The sequence below is a fragment of the Ricinus communis genome, chromosome 10, assembly GCF_019578655.1.
Source record: "Ricinus communis isolate WT05 ecotype wild-type chromosome 10, ASM1957865v1, whole genome shotgun sequence".
NCBI classification, from domain to species: domain Eukaryota; kingdom Viridiplantae; phylum Streptophyta; class Magnoliopsida; order Malpighiales; family Euphorbiaceae; genus Ricinus; species Ricinus communis.
The window spans coordinates 14,834,387-14,854,908 of record NC_063265.1 but is presented as its reverse complement, the minus strand read 5'-3'; the positions used below and the strand labels follow the sequence as shown (position 1 = coordinate 14,854,908).

Here is a 20,522-nt window from a genome sequence, read left to right as displayed (position 1 = left end):
TCGAGTGTTAAAAATACTCCATTCAAGTAGCTTCCTACCTTATCCAAATATTTTTATATTTTTATTCAATATAAGATATAAGAATATATATATATATATTATTCGGTTTTGAATTCAATCTCCTGTAAACTTATTCAATTTAATTTGTATTTTAATTCAATATTAATATTTATATTTATATTTATATTTACAATCGAATAGAACGAATTAAATTTAAATATTTTAAATATTTAATTTCTTCGAATTTAAATGTGAAAAGATAAGATGGATACTGAGTTAACTGGATTAGATACTTGAAAAAGAAAATTAAGCTCTTAGTTTTGAGCCTCAAGTTTTTTGAATTGAACAGAGCTCAAGCCTGATATATATTGACTTGACTTGGCTTGAGAACAATTTGAACAGGATAGAGGAGGAATAACCACTTAAAAATGACACAATTTAATATCTAAGATTAGATGTGGAAATTGCTTGTCTAAGACTAAGAAATCTGAAGTGTACATACATACCGTACGTGTTATATAAGACCCTACCATCTGCAGGAAAACCAGGAAGATGAACTATCAATTATTGCATTCAATAATACATCACTACTTCCACGTTAAATGGCCCATGCATGCTCAGAAAATCTCAGTTGTGGTTTCCATTTCTCTTTTAGAATCCACAAAGGATAAGTCACAAAAATACTTATACTCATTTAGAATGAAGAACATGAAGGAAGCATTCAACTCGTTGGTATAGTGTGTCATTTCAATGAATGGTGCTACCAATCTTGACCAGGAAGAACCTAACCTTAATGCTACAAGAGAAGGATGTTTGTAGTTTATGCAATTAAAATGTGAGGAAGTGACAAGGTCTGCTATAAAATTAAGCTACATAGATAACCCTGCATTCGTAAGGTTGCTAGACCTGCAGGCAGAGGAAAACTATGGATTGTCTTATGCTATTGCACTTGCTCTTTGCTTTCTGTTCAGCTGTAAAATTCAGGATATGTCTTTTTTATTCTTCTTTCTCTTGTAATAAACTGTTATATTTCAAGGATTGCTTCAGGTATCAGAGATGTTATTTTCTTTAGATAACAAAAACAGAAAACTTGCAGCAAGCACCGATCAGTATCCCCAATCTTCCCCAGTTAGAGAATTCTTTTCAGGTTTTCCCAACATTAATCCTAGATCATTAGCAGTTCGTTATCTGGCGTAAAATGTGCATCCATCCTTAACCCTAACCATCGAAACCTAGATATTCCCCCTAGACCACAACTTCAAAGAGATTGCAGTCTTATCTTCCTCTCATTTTTCGTTCAATCCATCATTTTGTTCTCACATTTTTATTTTATTACAGTTTTACAGTGTTTTTTTTTTTTTTTTTGAACAATGTTTTACAATGGTTGTCACTTAATACAATCCTCATGTTCTGTCCGAACTTGGGGCCAGCTATGTACGACGATATAAAAGCATTCACGTGTCAGGTTATAAAACGTCGAACTTTGAATCTTAAATTCATAAATGAGACTAATTCTTTGAGTTACTACACCCCTAAAGCATCACTTCTTAGCATGATTGACCTTCAAAAGTAGATATATGACAGTCTGAACTCTTTGTTAACAGAATCAGTATTTATTCCGTAAACTGTCACTGGAGATTAATTCCGGTTTTGTATTTTTTTTTCAGACCACAGAAAGAAACCATGTCCTTGATCACTGATCAGCCACATGAAATAGAGGCCAAAGAGTCGCAATCTAGCACCTGCATCTGTATATCCCACAAATTTAGATTGCGAAAGGATAAGGTATTAATCATGCATGAACACCTTTCGCTTTATCCAGCCAACCAGCTACTACTCATCGCTTACCAAATTCGGTACTAGTACTACCCATGGTTTCAGAAACGGGAATATGCATGTGAATGAATTTAGAAATATCTTGCTATGTTTAGTGTATATCTCTAACTATATATTAAACAATACATGATAGATAAGAAGCCGTAAAAATTGTATTGCGTGAAGTGTAAAAAGGATGAACTCTTTTGACTCCTGCAGTAACCTAGCCATGACAAGCTGTCGGAAAAGTTAGCTTACTGCAATTGTGATTTTAGCAATCCACAAGTTATGAAATTTATGTAAATTTTCAACATTATGAGAAGACAAAAACGTTTCTGCATTGGAAGGGTTAAAGACCATAGTCCTGAGGTATATTTATTCATAATCTAACCCGAGTGGCTCAAGGTAAGATAGTTGCTAAGACCATTAAAATCGTGAGAACTGTGATTTGTAAACTAAGCTAAAGGTATATCCTATCATCTAACACAAGAAAAAAAGAATTTTCTTACAATGGATGGAGCTAATTAACCTGTAATTTTGCCAACAAGTGTATAACTCCATACCATGCTAGGTCACTTTCCCAAGGCAATATCCCTTGTATTGCATGATACAGCTGTTATGGAATTGCAGAAATCTTTAAAACAATTTAGATTGGACGCAATGGTCAATGTATCTTTCCCTGCTGTCCTGCCATCAGACAGCATGATGCCAGTAATAACAATCAGTGTTCTGCACACTGATTTTATTGTATTAACTATTTAGCTGTTCTTGGGTAAAAAAGAATCAACTTCCTAGATTTCGTTTCAAGATTCTTATGAGGTACATAAGTACTAATCCTTAAAGTATATGCGTATCTACTGATATTTTATTTCTATCAGAACTCTATCAATTAGGGTTCTAACAGGAAACTGCACCAGTACACGAGAGAGAGAGAGAGGAGAGCCGAGTAGCAAGGCTGTAAAAACGAGTCATATCTCACAATTCTTTATATAATGAAGCATGGGGTCCCATAACTCCAAATGAAATGACATTTCAATAAAAAGAAGAAAAAGAAGGGACATTAAGTCTTTCAAATGAAATGACAATTCAACGAAAAAAAAGAATTAATCTACATTTTATGCTTCTTTTTGCAATCATTAATCTAACATGTCTTGGGTTGTAGATCGTTGGAGAGGCATATGAGTTTTTGTTTGTATTTTGAGCACAATGGCTCTGTTTTTTTCTTTTTTTAGCAGTTAAATGATTCCTTTGGTTTTTTACCAAAAGAAATTTATATCAAAATTATTTATGTTTCACTGCAAAGTTTGAACTGATATTGCTTTTTTTTCACAGTAGTTTATTTCTAATTTTTTGCTCCATAGTTCCTAAGTTTGAACCAATCTCAATTTTCTTTCTTTCTTTATTTTCCATTGTTTTCTTTTCTTTTTGGTTTTATGTACATATGATCTGAACATCTCGCTTTCTATAGTGTATATGCTACTGAGCTATTAATCTAATGGGACAAATCCTGGATAATAATTCACGCAGCACACGCACATGCATAAATGTATAAACATTTTATTGGTATAATAATCTATTATATGAATAATGATTTTAAATATTTACAAAATAAAAATAAAAATGATTGATATAAAATCCATAATAAAAAAACAATTAGTTAATTAATTACTATAAAATAATTGATAAATTGCAGATATCATTACTCAAAATAGAATGCATGAATAGATACAATAAGAAGAAATACCAGAGTCCCTAAAATGTTAAAAAGCTGGTTCTCACTCCCAAAAACTTCCATATCTTTCTCTGGAAAAAACATCAATTTGAAATTTGGTACAGCAGGAAGATGAGAAGTCAACATATTTGCACAAGTATTGGGTCTGAAAATATTAAATGCTGAAGGCCGACAGGCCCGAAACCCTAGAAAACTCTCATTAGTCAGCATGTATAAATGTTTCGTCGGTCGTTTAAACTTCACACACATAAGCATTCTTGGAAATGAAAACACAATTAGTAATGACCCTCGTATACAAATAGAAGATTAAAGAGCCAAAGATAGTGATACACTATCTCATGTAGCTGAGCTTGCACCTTCCCTTTCAGCATTTGCTTCTAACTATTTGTCAGAATTAAGTAGGAACATAGTTACCAAAAAACCCATCAGCCTGAAAAGAAAACTTTAAGCCAATAGTGAGGTCCTGAAATATTAACTATTAAGATTAGATCCTCAGGATTAGACCTTTTAGTCATAGAGGATTTAATTTCATATCATAAGACATTAAAATGTTCTTTTTAACAGGACTAACACATATTATATATTGGCATCAAAACTCCAAAATTTTTATCATTTGATATTTTGAATTTCATCGACGATTCATAAGTTTATCAAATTGAAGTTTAGTGTATTTATATTTTTTATTCCTTAGACATTTTCAAAACCCGAGGTTTCTAGATAAGAACATTTTTTGAGTAAAATAAAAAGTTTAAAGAACTTAGAAATTTAGAATTAGATAATATTATTATACAATTCCAAAATTTAGGGGTATTTTTATAATTTCTGATTTTGCTGGAATACTGGTTTAGATTTCTTTATGAGCCTATAGTTTTATTGTTGAGTCTTACTCCTGATTCTTGCTGGTTTAGGAGAAGTGTTATTTTTTATTTTATTTAGAGCTCAAATCCTTAAATAGTATTAGGGATCTAAAGCTTTTAGGTTTTAGAATTATTTATTTGTCTCAATATCTATGCTTGTAATAGTTTATTTTCAGTATTGCTCCATATTTTAGTTTAACAATTTTATGGCAGATTTCCTATAAAGAACCAGTGTGATTCTGAAAGAACCTTTTCCGAGATTCAAATTTGAAATCCTGTGAAAACTATTAAATTTCAGCTGCTAAAATTCTTATATTCCACAAAAACTAAGGGATAAAAGCAAACCCTGAAGCTCCCCTACATTAGATATGCTAGTTAAAATTATTAAAGAGGAGGAGAAGTAATCCTCAAGGATTTTAAATAGAGGGGTAAACCGTGTTTGAAAGACCCCACCATTATTTACAGATAAAGGATGTGGAAGATGAACAATCAAATATCGCATTAAATGATATATATATGAATTGGTCCCATGCTGCCATTGAGAAATTTCAGCTTTGCTTCCAGTTCCCTTAACAGCCCATTATATATTCCCCATCAGAGTCTCCAAATTCATTAAAATAAGAGAAGAAGAAAAGCACGAGAACTAATAGATTCTACACAAAGTTGTGACTGCATTCTACCATCTCCCATGGCCTTCAGAAACAGAGAAGAAAGTGTTAAAGGCTTAATGATGCTTAAGCTTTTCGTTAGAAAGATACAACGGGGTCTCCTGCATTCGTCAGCATCTAAAGCACCAAACCTCGATACCATTGATGAACAGATAAGTGCTGCAAAAGTGCTTCCAGAAGACGTGAGGCAAGGACATTTTGCAGCAATTGCAGTTAAGGGTGGGGAACCAAAGAGGTTCGTTCTGGAGTTGGACTACCTTAGTGATCCAGCATTCATGAAGTTACTGGAGCAAGCTGAAGAAGAATATGGATTCCAACAGCAGGGAGTTCTTTCGATCCCTTGTCAACCTGAAGAATTACAGGCGATTCTAGGCGACAGGAGAAGGAGAAGAATGAGCACTGAATGGTAGGGTACATTTCCATCATAAAATAACCAGTATGTCAAGCTGTTTTCGAGAAAGAATAGGTTTTTATGTTTGTCTGTCAAGGTAGCTTCTGTAAGAGAGCAGTTCGTTCTTGTTTTCATGGTCCATTACAAGACTAACCAAATATTCTTTGTAATTTGTTATTCGAGTATTCATTCCGTGTCAAATGTGAAAATAAATATGTATCTGTTCAACGAAAGAATATGAATATCCCTTGAACTAGTTCCTGACCCTGGTATACTTGCTAACTAGCAAAGAAGTATTGGAGATCCTGAGTTCCATGTAGGAAAAGGATAAGCAAATAAATTAAATTCGAACTATTACATCTTGAAAAGAAACACAAATCATTCAGGCTTTGTGCTTGCAATGCTGAAGTTAAGCATGCAGTGCCATTACTAAATAGTCCTCCGCATCTAACTGACAATCTTTCAAGTACTGGAATTGACACAATATGTGCTTATAAGCATGCAAAAACTATACAAAACTGAAGGAGGTCTCTTCCCACTTCCCAGCCTCTCTCCTACGAGCCTGAGACTTGGTCAGGCTGTATTCTCTATTTTGAATCACACAAACACTCACCACAAGCTGTAAATCCGGATTGCATTGATCTTTATTTACTTGTACAAATATACACAATTGTTTACTGGTTTGTACTTGATTCTTACATGAAATAGCACCTCAGATGTACAATTCTTGAGACAATTATACCATATACAGTACAAACGAATTGTCACAGAGTACGAATACAAAGAATCTTGCATGTTAGACCCAAAATTATTTTACCTCAGAGCAATTATTTGGGCCTACAGGTTCTCTCAAGCAATTTGATATAGCCATAACAGCAGATTCAATAGAAGCATCTTCTCCCTGTATTTGCAATAAAATAATATAAAACCACTTGCAAAATCCAGACAACATTAAACCAATCCAGGCAACATTGTAACTTCACCTTCTCTTTCCAATAAAAGATGTTCCCATATTTCCCCGCCAGACGACTCCAGAAACTACGTGGAATGTCTAGATCAATAGAAGCCCCAACATTGAAATTCAAGATATTTCCTGGTCAAATTTATCAATATGATCAATGGCTGATGCAGCCGAGAGAGTGTGATGTACTTGAAACTTTGAATTATCTTACCGAAAGTGGGGTCTGCAACAAAGACAATGGTCCTATCATCCACTCGCCAAAAATCTTTAATTGCCAACCCTGGAAATGAATTGTTAATCAACTGCTACAATAACTTCCTTGTACAAAGAGGTTTAAAGATGAAATGGAACAATAATATCTGCTTCTCAAAAATTAAAAAGTGCGTAAAGCAACAGAAACCTGGTGTGTCAGGATAATTTTGAGCTAAAACTCTTAATTTAAACCCAGTATCCTTCTCAATGTCTTGAATCTCCTGTGCAAGTCTTTTCTCCTGCAAATTAGCCACATAAAGTATTTGGCAATATAGATTTCGGTGATCTAACTTTAAATCGATGCTAGATACAGTAAAACTCCAATTAACCAACACAATTTTTCCAGCATAATACAATTCAAGTCGCAGGATCCTTTGCATTCTGTAAGGTAACAAGTGCCATTAGGCCATACAGGTTATTGGCTAATTCAGGACCAATTGATGTCTAGCCTTTGCTCTATATGATTTAAGCCCAGATACATATCCAAAAGGGGATTCTACCGTGAGGATCTTTTGCTTGCTAATGTACAGAAGCGGCAGAAGAGAAATATTTAAGCTTCCATACATAGAAAACAAGAAACTTTAACTTTCAAGCTTTTCCATCCTTTTATAGAACAAGAAACAGGATTTATTTATTTATTTATTTATTCATGATCAGTAAGACCATTGGACAGACCATTTTTTCTACGAAAACTTAACTGCTTCAATATCTTAATTCAATAGCGGAGACAAATTCAATTGCCAAGATTATTTCAAGAATCATCTTAAGTGCAAAGAATCCACATAAAGTTATAACTTATCACTTATATAACCCTGCTCCTTTTGCAAAGATAATTTGATCAAACAACAAAAATTCTGAAATTAACAATTGACTGGTCATAAAATTATTGTATATACTAAACCTGAATAGCCTTCCACTGTTTCTGGAACAGTACAATTTTTAAATTTTGTTTCCAAAATTTCCCTTTCTATATATTTATTTATTTTTTTGAAAGGCTCTCTCTATATTTATTTGAACACCTTTTAATGTGCAAAAAGTGATAAATAGAGCTAACAGAGTTTTATTTTTCAAATTATTTCTTTAAATGCTAAAAAGAATTTGTTCCTTTAAAAAAAAAATTGTTCTTTTATATAATAGAAAGGACAAAATCATTAATTAAACTAATAATAGCATTTACATTACAAAATTTATACTTAGAAATGAGATAAGAAAAATATGAAAAAGAATTGTTGGAGTGACAAGAAAAGGTATATTACAAAAAAAATATATATATATTAACATTTACAGAAATCAATTTCAATATTTTAATCATGTTATTATAAATAAATATAAAATGTTAAGAAAATATAGAAATTACATCATATTGCCACTGAACAACTATTGAAAACTTTTGGAAAAATAACAGAATCACAAGAAGATGGAAATTTCTATTTTTGGACAATATTTCAACTAGATTAAAAAAAAATTAGGTTAATTAGTCAAAATCTGTAAGATTTACTCTAATATATTTTTTGATCCTTGCCATTTTTAGAATTAGTGACTCTATAATTTAAATCTTAAACTTTTTATAATTTAATTACACTTATCAATAAATATTAATTTTTGGCATTGCTCATATTGTCATAGATTCAAAAATGACTTCACTTTAAAATTTAAAATATTAAGTTTAATTGTACTTTAGTCCTTAATTTTACATCATCAAACATTTTAATCACTCTAAACCATACATTTTTCCATCCATAGTATATGATTTTAATTGATTAGTTTTGAAATATCATGAATTAAAAATAGAAATTTCCTAACAGAGAAGGAACATAAACCTCACCTGGCCATCAGAGAGGAACCCAGCAACATCTATAACAGTGGTAAACTCTTTAGGAAGCAATTCTGGCTTGTTAACCCCAACTTTCGCCTCAGCAAATTCAACTCCTACAGAATTTAAGGTTACTGTATTACTCAAAAGCAACAACAACATTAATTATTTAGCAATTATGCTCATGAATCATCAAAACAAAGATTGGACCATAAAACGAATCATATCAACTTGTCATAGCAGCATTTACTTGCATAAGAAGAAGATGATAAGAATATAACAAATTCTGTAGATTCAAATTCATCAAATGAACATTCACCTGAGAGAGATAGACCGAGAGTGAGAGCGCCAGAGAGCAAAAATTTCAAAGTTTTGGACCGAAAATCGACAACCCAGTTGCTGAATTTGGTCGAATTTTGGATTGGAAATATGGGAGATGAGGCCGTAACGGGTATTTTAAATGCAGGACGTAGGGAGGTGCCTCTGAGTGTAAGAGACGAAGAAAGATGAAGAAAGGCCATGCTCTCCCTTTTTCTGGGTCCGTGCAACTGAAAGTGAAACCTTCTGGATAATAGGATTAACGGACTTCCCTTTTGTATGCACACTACAGGTCCTAGCTATTTATAAGCGCGTGGTAGGTACGTCCTTCAATGGTGATATGGCTACAGAATTTTTTATGGCTGACCAGGATACGTGTATAGAGATTGCGTTTCTCAGTTCTCTAATTACAGACAAATAGAAAAGAACTTTACTTGAAAAATGCAGGTTCGATGGCTGACCAGGCAATCTGAATTACTCACAGATTACACGAAAATGCTGTGACAACATAATACACCATTTTATTAGATAGAAATTGCAGTTCTGGCCAATCTGGAACTACATTTCTCCTCAATTCTATTGCTCATCTTCTCATTCAAATTCAATGTAGCAGACTATTCTGATTTATAAGAAGACAGCAGATAGCGCATAGAAACAGAACGAAATCGAATGGTCTGCTCTTTTTGTGGAGTATGGTCAAATAAGAACCTCCAACTACTTGAGACCATATTGTAATCTGTTTCATTTCATGTTCTAAAACTAAATACATATGTTATATTGCATGGTTGTCTTTCTCACTACATAGATGTAGAAAGGCTACTTAAAGATACAATCATAAATAACAAACTTCAATTAAAAAAAAAATCCGCCAGCTAATTCAAGGTGTTTAAACCACCAGTACAGACACCACATTGTAAGGAAACATGGTTGTATTTTTGCAGATCCCACTAAAGGAACAGAAAGTTAAGGGAAGTAGATGGGCCAGTTGATATAATAATTGTCCCGGACCTCTCTATCCATTTCATTCCACTGCAACAAAGTAAAGATTTCATTTGCAGATTAGAGTTCGCTTTAGCGACATAGTTATCAATAATAGGCAGCATAAAAACCACAAAAATTTCAGCCTCAGATTAACCAAATAAAATCACCTTAAATTTGTATGGCTCATTCTTCTTCATAGCTTTTTTCCAGTGATACTGCTCAAATAGAAATGCCTTGTCATGCCAACTGCAAGCACATTGAAGAATATCAAGTAAGCTTAAACCAACAAAATAGTAGAATTCAACAAGCTGGCAGGTAAGGCATTCGTATCAGAAGAATCATAGTACTACATGCTAAACTCTAACGGCAACAGTCGCTTTTACAGCAGTGGTCATAGCAGTATCTGTTATTCTATTGTCACTGATTCTAACAAAAACTCTGGCAATTCAACTGGAATCATCCAGTTCATTAGTTATCATAAACACAGCTTCCCCTTTAACATAGTATTACACTGCTACTAACCATGCAAAAGAGAACAAGATGAAGAACATAGTAAGGTAGCTGAATTAAATTATTAAATGCAATATCATACTTCATACCATTACAGACAACCATTTAATATCAAAGTAATCAGCTTTGAGACCTTGACATCTATCCGTGTTCTCTTTAAATCAATTTAGAGAAAGAAGCCACATAAAAGGCATTGATTATCTTCCCATACCAATACCAGCATACTCAAAGCTATGTTAAAAACTCAGAAGTTAACTAATTTACTCAAGTCTCTCAAAATATCCCTTTCAATCAAACCAACCTATGGGAGCAGATAATAGCCTTAAGAAATGAGTCTGGTTCTCAAGTCCTTGCTTGGAACAAAATCAGCTGGAAGATTTCATTACTTTCAAAATGCCTCGTTTTCTTTTAATTTAAAGGAATTAATTTCTAGAAACTATGAGCTTCCCAAACATGAGAAATGACTAAGCGACATTATTAGACTTCCTAAAGAAGCTCTAACAACATAACTATCAGGCAACCAACCACGGTGATAACAAGCTAAAATATCAATCAAAGTATGTAGACTTGTATACGAACCATCCCACCAAATCTAACCAAGTCAAACCAAACCATAACCATGATTTTGGTTGAGAGGCAGTTTGGTCCGTCTTCAATATAAATCTAAACCGAATTTTCAGTTCAGTTTATGGTTTTGCCTTCAAAACGATCAAACTGAATCAAACCGAATTGGCATATATATATATAGCCTTAGTTGCATAGATATTTGTTAGATTTTATGGTATAATTAATATTAAGCCAATTCTGTAACTATTCTAAAACAAACATATCAAAATTGTATAAAACTAAGCCAATATGACATAGATTTCGGCAATAAGAAAGCTCAAACTACCCAAATAAAACAAGTATTATGGTTTGGACGGTTTGACAATTACTTACAGTTCGGTTTGGTTATCATAAAAATTCTATTGCGAAATGCGATGTTTGAAATTAATTTCGTTATTCAGTGAGTTTCATGAAATGCAATTGAAACAAACAGAGCTGATTGAAGTACCAAGTACAGCAAACTAAAGAATCATTGATTGAGTCATAAAGCGAAAATTAACAAAATATGCCCACAAAACAATATAAAAAAAAGAAAGAAAGAAAGAAAGCCCTAGAATTAGAAATGAGAACAGGAAAAAAAAGGGGCATACTTGAACTGATTACTGAGGTGCCACATGTAGGGATTGATAAAGGTCATAACAGAGAAAGCAGCAGACCCAATCCATATGTTGAAGAACCGGTCCGGTTCAGCATGTGGAACTCCTGGGTCTCCTCTGTATGCATTTCCAAAATACTTCTCCATTCTTATCGGCTCTTCTCCTCTCTAACTTCACTCTGCTTCTATCTACTTCTTTGTCTTTTCTATTCCTCTGCGTCGAACAGTTATTGGGCTCTCACCCTAAGCTTGGTTGATCCATTTATCTACTGATTACAAGCCCATTAAGCCCATACTTCTCCATATCTTTTTTTGGGTCAACCATAAACTTTTCATTTATTTATTTGTTGGTCTTGAATAAATTCCAAGTTTTCTCCCTAATCTATAATCTAAATTAACCTTGCCATGGGAACACAAGAAAACATTTTTCCTATAATATTTTATTTATATTTAATAATTCATAGGATAAGGGGACATATACTTCTTGTTAGCCAATAATTAATTTCCATTAAAGATTTTAGTAATTTTTTTTATTATAAATGAAAAAAGATGACTGAATTAAAAAGAAATTACTTAAATTGAGGCACATCTTTAAATTTACGGATGTACCCTCACCGTATTGAGTTTTTGTTAAACCTCTATAATAAATAGACTATTTCTCTATCTCAATGACTTAAGTATATTCATAATATGTATTCATCACTAAAGTTGAATTATGATAAACATTCTAGTCTGCTGGTCTCATTAGCTCCATAATTTTGGAATGAAAACATATTGTCACGGGCTTGGTCTTTCTACCAACGAATCGTTCAGATTCTTCCAGATGATTTTAGAATGTTTTAAAATACTTCCTTACTTTCTAGCGTACTCTAGAGACTTCTTGAGCCTTTAAATTCTCGTGCGAGAGGAGAAAATCTGCGGCTGTGACAATATGTATGTGCATCTCCTTTTAAACTGACGGTCCTTGTCTACTTGTGTTGATAAAAACATTAAAAGTAATTTTTTCATTAATTATATTTCATAATCAACCAGACATATAAAATGGTACATCCACCATGAACATTCATAGTTGCAAGTTGTAGTATATAATTAAATTCATACTACATATATTTATATATATGGACCTCTAGAGCAACCTTCAAGTAAATATTATGCTTCTACCCTCTTTTAGGACATGTCAAGCCCTTTATTCATCTTGCAATAAAGCTTGCATCCAAAGGCTCACCATCACTTTCATCAACACAGAATCAATCCACCATCAAATAACAAAAGCTGCTCATGATAATCAGGATGAAGCTCATCAGCTACCCAGAACCATGAACACCACAGAACATGATATCTTCTTCGAAGCACGTCAATCCGGTCTAGATATTTGCTACGCAACTGTAAGTGATGGATTTCCTTTAGGGTTTGATGGGTCTCTTAACCATGACCAGTTCATGGAAGGCCTTTTGCATGTCTTCTCAGCTCATGTTGATGATATTGTTGGGAAGATAGTTCAGACAAACCCTACTGTCAATTGCTTGATAGCTGACACTTTTTATGTGTGGTCATCTATGATTGCCCAGAAGTATAATCTTGTTAATATCTCATTTTGGACTGGACCAGCTTTGATTTATACTCTTTACTACCATTTGGATCTCCTCAACATTAATGGGCATTTTGCTTCCGGTGGTATGTTCATGTCTATACTCTTTCTTTATCCTCGAGTGTAAAAAACTTGTTACATTTGGTAGTTATATAATTCCATCACTTCTATTTTTATTTTATAAACATTCATTAGTCATTAAAATTAGTATTGTAATGATTATTCTGCAATATACTGATCGATAAAATTTTACATTGGTATATTTTATTGATAAGTTCTTATTGTTAATTAATTTTTGTCGTTATTAGATAAACGGGAAGATGCCTTAGATTATATATACCTGGAGTGGAAGGTATCAAGCCAAGGGACTTGATTTTATATCTTCATGCAACTGATGCAACAACTATAATGCACGAAATCATATACAAGGCAATATTTGAGGATGCTAAAAAAGCAGACTTCATTCTTTGTAACACAATACAGGAGCTTGAATCCAAAACAATCTCAGGTTTACAACAAAAGCAACCATTTTATCCAATTGGCCCACTTTTTCCTACTGGCTTCACCAAGATTACTGTGGCTACTAGCCTATGGTCCGAGTCAGACTGCACCCAATGGCTCGAACACAAGCCTCATGGATCAGTTTTATATGTCTCATTTGGCAGCTATGCCCATTGTAGTAAAGAGGAAATTGTGGAGATAGCCCATGGGCTCTTGCTAAGTGAAATGAGTTTTATTTGGGTACTTCGCCCTGATATTGTGAGTTCTGATGATACTGATTTTCTACCTGATGCATTTGAGAGTGAGATCAAAGATAAAGGGTTGATCGTGCCATGGATCCAGCCGTTGGTGGGTTCTTAACACACTGTGGATGGAATTCAATATTGGAAAGCATATGGTGCAGTATACCATTGCTTTGTTATCCTCTATTGACTGATCAATTCACTAATAGAAAATTAGTGGTTGATGATTGGAAAATTGGGCAAAATCTTTGTGACAGGAAGCCAATAACAAGGACCGAGGTTGCTGAAAAGATCAACAGGTTAATGCATGGAAAGACAGCTGATGACTAGAGAAAGAATATCAAGCAAGTCAAAGAGATACTAGAGGTTGCAATATCAACCGTTGGACCATCAGAAAAGAATTTCAACCAATTTATTGGTGATGTGAAGGCTAAATTTCACTTGAAGGGGGGCTTCCAAGCCTGATTAAGACTTTTTTAATCTTTTTAGATCAATTTGAATCTAAGATTTTAATATTTTAACTCAATTTAGCTCTAGACGGGAGAACTATAACTAATATAATTTAAAAATTAAAAAAGAAAGTTAAATTAAAATTAAAAATTAGTTAATATTTATTAAAAGTTTATAACCCTTTTAATGTTATTATTAATAACTATTAGTTGTTTGTTAAATTTAAATTTATAAATTAATTTTTATTAAATTCACTGCAGATAACATAATTCATTATTTTTAAAAAAATTAAATTAAATTAAAAATAACAAAATATAAATTAAAATATTCCAAAAATATTAAAATTACGTATTTAACTCCGCCCTGAAAATTTAGGAACATATTTTAACCATATTCCTACACCTTGCATCACCATATTTGGATATTTTACAAAGTGACGACAAGTCTTTCCTCTTTGACTAAAATAAACGTTTATATGCTGTTTTTAGGTGGTTAGTAACGAGGACATTAATTGGAACAGTCTATATTTATCAAAATTTTACATTTTGTAAATGGTTCTTCTTAAAACGATAATGATCTATTTCTAATTTATGTTAATTAATTTTTTAAATAAATTATATATTTTTAAAAAAATTGTATTCATCCGCTTTATTGTATTAATAAGTTCTTATCATATAAAAGTGATGATGCATGTGTTGAGTTTTTGTATAAAAATATTAAATCTTATAATTCAACTCATAGAAAAAAATCTCTAAAAGAATTAGTAACTAATCTTAATATAAAAAAATAATTATAAAACATTATTATTAACTAAGTTATAAATATGTAACGCTTCAATCAAATAACAAAAATATTAATTTAAAAAATAATAAATATATCTTTTAAAGAAATTTTTTATGGTGAATAACTAAAATTTGTTGGATTAATTGTTTATCTATTTTTATATTTATTATAATATCAAAATTTTTAAAAATAATCTAATCGAATTTATTTTTTTATAATTAAATTTATTAAATATTTAATATTTTTAAATATTAAAAACCTTAATTATTTTGAAATGGAGATAATTTTATATATTATACTTTTTTGGATGAATAAAAAAATCAATTGATTTATTATATATTTTTGAAAATATTATATTATTATATTATTTACCAATAAATTTTGACATAGATATTAAACAACGAGCCAAATGACATTATAATGAGTTTTTTTTTTTTTTTTTGATTCAGAAGAACATGTTATAATGAAAAGTAAATAGAGGATTTAAAGTAAAAAAGAATCAAAATTTCCTTTTCTAAAAAAAAAAGTGGAGAATTAAAACATTTCTTTACAAACAAGAAAAGAAGAAAAATCAGCTTTTGCCTCTCATTTAAATACCCCAAAACTGCTTCAGTAACTTCAGATCCCAATTTCATCGAAACATTTTCTTTTGCTGTTTTTCAATTTCTTTCTATCTCTCGACCATGTCTAACCAAGCCGAATCATCTGACTCGTAAGTATCTCTATATCATCATTGTCCAGATCTACTACATTCGCTTATATTACCCACTTAATTATTTCTTATTCTTAATTTCTTTTTTCTTTTTTGTCTTAAGAAAAAATTTGGAAAAAGGATTGTAATTTGTAGATTTTTGAGGTCTTCTTTGTTGATGGGTGTTGATTTTGCAGCAAAGGGACAAAAAGGGATTTTAGTACTGCGATTTTAGAGCGAAAGAAGTCACCAAATCGGCTTGTTGTTGATGAAGCTATTAATGATGATAACTCCGTTGTTTCTCTTCATCCTGAAACTATGGAGAAGCTCCAGCTCTTTCGTGGTGACACGATCTTGATTAAGGTTTTTAATTTTTAAGTTTTAATTTTTCTTACTTCTTAGCTTGGATTATTGTTCTGGGTTCTTGTTGGATTTCTGGTTATGTGTTTCTATACTTTGTTCCAATGTTGATTTGGGTTGGAATCGAGATTTGGGTTTTTGCATAGTTTGTTAATTACTTTAGAGGATCCGAGAACTGGAGTTGCTTTGTGATATAGAAATTATGGTATATGAAGCTGTGTTTCTATCTGATCGAGGGTTTAATCACTGTCGTATCTGCAAACTAATTGTAAACAAGTGTTGGTTTGCTTTACTTCATTGTTTAACTGAGCAAGGATTCGCTGCTGTTTAAAATGGAATTGGCTTTTATAGGGAACTTAGTACTTTCAAGGCTGGTCGTGTGCAGCCTGCTCCTTGCTAGCTACTGCCTAAACGGAAAATTCCTGCTAAAATATTGTTGGTCTTCTTTATTTCATTGTTCAACTAAAGCATTGAATAGACTTCAAAAAGGACTTGCCTTCTGTATGGGCCTTAATAATGTTAAACCTTGCTCATATTTAGGTTGTGAAGGCTTTCAATTAATTATTTGTCTTCAAAATGTTATAGACATATTTTGCTTATTTTGTTGCTTTCTTGTGTTTAGGGAAAGAAAAGGAAGGATACTATCTGCATTGCTCTTGCTGATGACTCTTGTGACGAGCCAAAGATCAGGATGAACAAGGTTGTGAGGTCAAACCTGAGAGTTAGGCTTGGAGATGTTGTCTCTGTTCACCAGTGTCCTGATGTCAAATATGGAAAGCGTGTGCACATACTCCCTATTGATGATACAATTGAAGGAGTCACTGGAAATCTATTTGATGCATACTTGAAACGTGAGTTTATTCTGAACACTTCATCTTCAAGCAATACTTTAAGATGGCCAGTCATTGTATGATACATGTGCTTTGTCTGCCTTATTGTCCTCAATTTTACTGACTTTGCTGTTTATGTGCATATTTGCACAAACACTCACCAAAAGTATTTACATGTTTTATTATAAGTATATGCATCTATTCTTTAATTGCTGTATCTGATTTTTAACATAAATGTCTCTGGGTTTTCTCATCCATGAGATGATACTTTGGAAGATTTTATGATTTTCAAATTTTTCTACTACTTCTATTTTAACTAGAGTTAGTTTCTATGAAGAATGAAACTGTTTAGCATTTGTCTGTGAGTAGATACCCTTTAATGCATGCATCTGGAAGTTTGAGTTGCTGAATAAATAGTTTTGGGATCTATCTGTCCAAAAGTTTTTGCCAATTCTTTAGAAATGTTGTCTGTCTAGTTCATACTCAGTGTCTTGGAGTTATGGTGTAGATCCCTTATGGTTTATAGTCGAATTCTGCTTCACTCATTTTGTGTGCATTACACTGAGCCTGTTCATTGATATCTGCAGCTTATTTCCTGGAGGCATATCGCCCAGTCAGGAAGGGTGATCTCTTCCTTGTGAGGGGAGGAATGAGAAGTGTGGAATTCAAAGTTATTGAGACTGACCCTGCGGAGTACTGTGTGGTCGCCCCTGACACTGAGATTTTCTGTGAGGGTGAGCCTGTGAGGAGAGAAGATGAGAATAGATTGGATGAAGTTGGCTATGATGATGTTGGTGGTGTTAGAAAACAGATGGCTCAGATTAGGGAGCTGGTGGAGCTTCCACTAAGACATCCACAGCTATTCAAATCAATTGGTGTTAAGCCACCAAAAGGAATTTTGCTATATGGGCCTCCTGGTTCTGGGAAGACTCTTATTGCCCGGGCTGTTGCCAATGAAACTGGTGCTTTCTTCTTCTGTATTAATGGACCTGAGATCATGTCAAAATTGGCTGGGGAGAGTGAAAGCAACCTTCGAAAAGCTTTCGAGGAAGCAGAGAAAAATGCACCATCTATCATTTTTATTGATGAGATTGATTCAATTGCCCCCAAGAGGGAGAAGACACATGGAGAGGTGGAGAGGAGGATAGTCTCACAGCTTTTAACACTTATGGATGGACTTAAATCTCGTGCGCATGTTATTGTCATTGGGGCCACAAATCGCCCCAACAGCATTGACCCTGCTTTGAGAAGGTTTGGCAGATTTGATAGGGAAATTGATATTGGTGTACCAGACGAAGTTGGGCGACTTGAAGTTCTCAGAATCCATACGAAGAACATGAAGCTTGCAGAAGATGTGAGTATTAGATGCTATTTTCTTTATTGATTGTTTCCTTTTCTATTTCTCCTACTCAGTCTTTGATAGAATTCCACTTCTGGGATTTTTTTTTACAGGTTGATTTGGAAAGAATTTCCAAAGACACGCATGGTTATGTTGGTGCTGATTTGGCAGCTCTGTGCACTGAGGCTGCACTTCAATGCATCAGGGAGAAGATGGATGTGATCGACTTAGAAGATGAAACAATAGATGCTGAGATACTTAACTCTATGGCAGTGAGTAATGAACACTTCCAAACTGCACTTGGAACAAGTAACCCATCTGCTCTGCGCGAAACAGTGAGTCACCATGAGATGTTTTTATGGATCCTTTGACTCTTCTTTGTATGGCTATCATTTTGTTAAGTTCCTAATTAAGATTGTTTGGTCCAGGTTGTTGAAGTGCCTAATGTGAGTTGGGAAGATATTGGAGGCCTTGAGAATGTTAAGAGGGAGCTTCAAGAGGTATTTGCTTTTGATACATTGGGTTGCATGTGTTTGACTTGCATTCTGGGCTATGTATGGCTTTCTTTTCTCATGGATATGTCTGGTCATTTGTGTGATGCAGACTGTTCAATATCCAGTGGAGCACCCTGAGAAATTCGAGAAATTCGGAATGTCACCTTCTAAGGGAGTTCTTTTCTATGGCCCTCCTGGATGTGGGAAAACTCTTCTGGCTAAAGCTATTGCCAACGAGTGCCAGGCAAATTTCATCAGTGTGAAGGGTCCTGAATTGCTGACAATGTGGTTCGGTGAGAGTGAAGCCAACGTCCGAGAAATTTTTGACAAGGCTCGGCAATCTGCTCCTTGTGTTCTCTTCTTTGATGAACTTGACTCAATTGCTACTCAGGTTTGTGTCAGACTCTGGGTGAATGATTCAGTGCTTTCAGTATAACGGTGATTTGAGGACCTTTGTATCACTACAGCACATAGTTAGAGATTTTTAAGTCCCTAGAATTTGAGGATTTGTTTAGCAAGAAAGAACAATATATTTTGTTCATTGCTTCTTTCTCACTGTTTTATGCCATATTATGCAGAGAGGAAGCAGTGTGGGAGATGCTGGCGGTGCTGCTGATAGGGTTTTGAACCAGCTTCTTACAGAGATGGATGGCATGTCTGCAAAGAAAACTGTTTTTATAATTGGGGCCACTAATAGACCTGATATCATAGACCCTGCACTTTTGCGTCCTGGCCGTCTTGATCAGTTGATTTACATCCCTCTTCCTGATGAGGACTCGCGACACCAAATTTTCAAGGCTTGCTTAAGGAAATCACCAGTCTCCAAAGATGTTGACCTCAGAGCACTTGCCAAGTATACTCAGGGCTTCAGTGGTGCTGATATCACTGAAATATGCCAGCGCGCATGCAAATATGCTATAAGAGAGAATATTGAAAAGGTATGTTTTTCCTTTATATTCTTGTTATCCTAGTTATGTTTTTTTATTTGTTATTATTGTATATAATCATATGCATCCGCATTCTATCTTGCAGGACATTGAAAGGGAGAGGAGGCGAAGGGATAATCCAGAAGCTATGGAGGAAGATGTTGAGGATGATGTGGCAGAGATCAAGGCGGCACACTTCGAGGAGTCCATGAAGTATGCCCGCAGGAGTGTGAGTGATGCAGACATTCGCAAATACCAGGCATTTGCTCAGACTTTGCAACAATCAAGAGGCTTTGGATCAGAATTCAGGTTTTCTGAAGCTACTGGTGCAGCTGCTGGAGCTGATCCATTTGCAGCTTCGGCAGGTGGGGAGGCGGATGATGACGATCTATACAGTTAGACAATTAGTTTCAAACACGTGCATTTGTTATTTATGTTGGCCCTGTATGTGTATTTCTTAACTTCCATACATGTAGTTTTAAGAATGCATGGCAATTTTATTTCTGCCGAAGTTAGCCTTTCCACCAGTACTACGTGGTACATGGGTTGTGTTTGCTGGTCTACTATTTGCTTGTCTTGGGTGTTTTCCCTTTTAAATTTGGATCAAATTAGCCCTGATAGGTATTTTCAAAGTACTGGTAAAAAGGGATGTGAGAAGTGGAAGCATGGGATTGGGAGGTCTTCTATGAAGTAGATCAATTTGTTTTGTGGTGGAGCAAACAACTAAGGACCAAATTCTTTATTCTACAAATAAGGTATGGATTATATTATAAAGCTAAAGTTCAATACCAATGGTACTTTTGTAATACTCCGAAAGTG

General features: G+C 33.8%; 5 protein-coding genes across 5 annotated transcripts; 3 read left to right on the top strand and 2 right to left on the bottom strand.

Annotated features, from left to right (window-relative positions):
• The first annotated feature begins 4,973 nt into the window (after window positions 1-4,973).
• On the top strand, window positions 4,974-5,719 carry LOC8284489 (auxin-responsive protein SAUR19). Its single transcript, XM_002519450.3, has one exon. The coding sequence runs from the start codon at window positions 5,093-5,095 to the stop codon at window positions 5,480-5,482; it is 390 nt and encodes a 129-aa protein (XP_002519496.1). The 5' UTR covers window positions 4,974-5,092; the 3' UTR covers window positions 5,483-5,719.
• Window positions 5,720-6,080: 361 nt separating this feature from the next.
• Window positions 6,081-9,382, bottom strand: LOC8284490 (thylakoid lumenal 15.0 kDa protein 2, chloroplastic). Its single transcript, XM_015719351.3, has 6 exons — window positions 8,809-9,382; window positions 8,502-8,605; window positions 6,825-6,915; window positions 6,636-6,704; window positions 6,447-6,556; window positions 6,081-6,364 (listed from the first exon to the last, which is right to left on the bottom strand). Exons 1-6 carry the CDS (start codon window positions 9,008-9,010, stop codon window positions 6,272-6,274), a joined length of 669 nt encoding a protein of 222 aa, XP_015574837.1. The 5' UTR covers window positions 9,011-9,382; the 3' UTR covers window positions 6,081-6,271.
• A 140-nt stretch (window positions 9,383-9,522) lies between these two features.
• Window positions 9,523-11,719, bottom strand: LOC8284491. The gene is made up of 3 exons (XM_002519452.4): window positions 11,495-11,719; window positions 9,956-10,034; window positions 9,523-9,836 (listed from the first exon to the last, which is right to left on the bottom strand). The coding sequence occupies exons 1-3, from the start codon at window positions 11,644-11,646 to the stop codon at window positions 9,771-9,773; spliced, it is 297 nt and encodes a 98-aa protein (XP_002519498.1). The 5' UTR covers window positions 11,647-11,719; the 3' UTR covers window positions 9,523-9,770.
• Window positions 11,720-12,663: 944 nt separating this feature from the next.
• Window positions 12,664-14,295, top strand: LOC8284492 (UDP-glycosyltransferase 86A1; the record flags this gene model as incomplete). The annotated part of the gene is given in 5 exon segments (XM_015719338.1): window positions 12,664-12,718; window positions 12,721-13,173; window positions 13,396-13,418; window positions 13,421-13,922; window positions 13,925-14,295. Coding segments are annotated over 5 exon segments (1,404 nt in total), but the record flags the coding sequence as incomplete, so codon positions are not given.
• A 1,320-nt stretch (window positions 14,296-15,615) lies between these two features.
• LOC8284493 (cell division cycle protein 48 homolog) lies at window positions 15,616-20,214 on the top strand. The gene is made up of 9 exons (XM_002519454.4): window positions 15,616-15,775; window positions 15,952-16,117; window positions 16,737-16,965; window positions 17,532-18,298; window positions 18,397-18,618; window positions 18,712-18,783; window positions 18,887-19,168; window positions 19,356-19,715; window positions 19,810-20,214. Exons 1-9 carry the CDS (start codon window positions 15,747-15,749, stop codon window positions 20,101-20,103), a joined length of 2,421 nt encoding a protein of 806 aa, XP_002519500.1. The 5' UTR covers window positions 15,616-15,746; the 3' UTR covers window positions 20,104-20,214.
• The last annotated feature ends 308 nt before the right edge of the window (window positions 20,215-20,522 follow it).

What these genes read in the sequence shown, in the direction of transcription:
- LOC8284489 (XM_002519450.3), top strand. Translation starts at nt 5,093, where the DNA reads ATGGCCTTCAGAAACAGAGAAGAAAGTGTTAAAGGCTTAATGATGCTT.
- LOC8284490 (XM_015719351.3), bottom strand. Translation starts at nt 9,010, where the DNA reads ATGGCCTTTCTTCATCTTTCTTCGTCTCTTACACTCAGAGGCACCTCC. An exon ending in TGTTGCAGACCCCACTTTCG is followed by an intron (nt 6,557 to 6,635) that starts GTAAGATAATTC and finishes AAATTTGACCAG; the next exon opens with GAAATATCTTGAATTTCAAT. An exon ending in TCTTTTATTGGAAAGAGAAG is followed by an intron (nt 6,365 to 6,446) that starts GTGAAGTTACAA and finishes TTGCAAATACAG; the next exon opens with GGAGAAGATGCTTCTATTGA.
- LOC8284491 (XM_002519452.4), bottom strand. Translation starts at nt 11,646, where the DNA reads ATGGAGAAGTATTTTGGAAATGCATACAGAGGAGACCCAGGAGTTCCA. An exon ending in CACCTCAGTAATCAGTTCAA is followed by an intron (nt 10,035 to 11,494) that starts GTATGCCCCTTT and finishes ATGTGCTTGCAG; the next exon opens with TTGGCATGACAAGGCATTTC. An exon ending in ATGAGCCATACAAATTTAAG is followed by an intron (nt 9,837 to 9,955) that starts GTGATTTTATTT and finishes ACTTTGTTGCAG; the next exon opens with TGGAATGAAATGGATAGAGA.
- LOC8284493 (XM_002519454.4), top strand. Translation starts at nt 15,747, where the DNA reads ATGTCTAACCAAGCCGAATCATCTGACTC. An exon ending in CATCTGCTCTGCGCGAAACA is followed by an intron (nt 18,619 to 18,711) that starts GTGAGTCACCAT and finishes TGTTTGGTCCAG; the next exon opens with GTTGTTGAAGTGCCTAATGT. An exon ending in TTAAGAGGGAGCTTCAAGAG is followed by an intron (nt 18,784 to 18,886) that starts GTATTTGCTTTT and finishes TGTGTGATGCAG; the next exon opens with ACTGTTCAATATCCAGTGGA.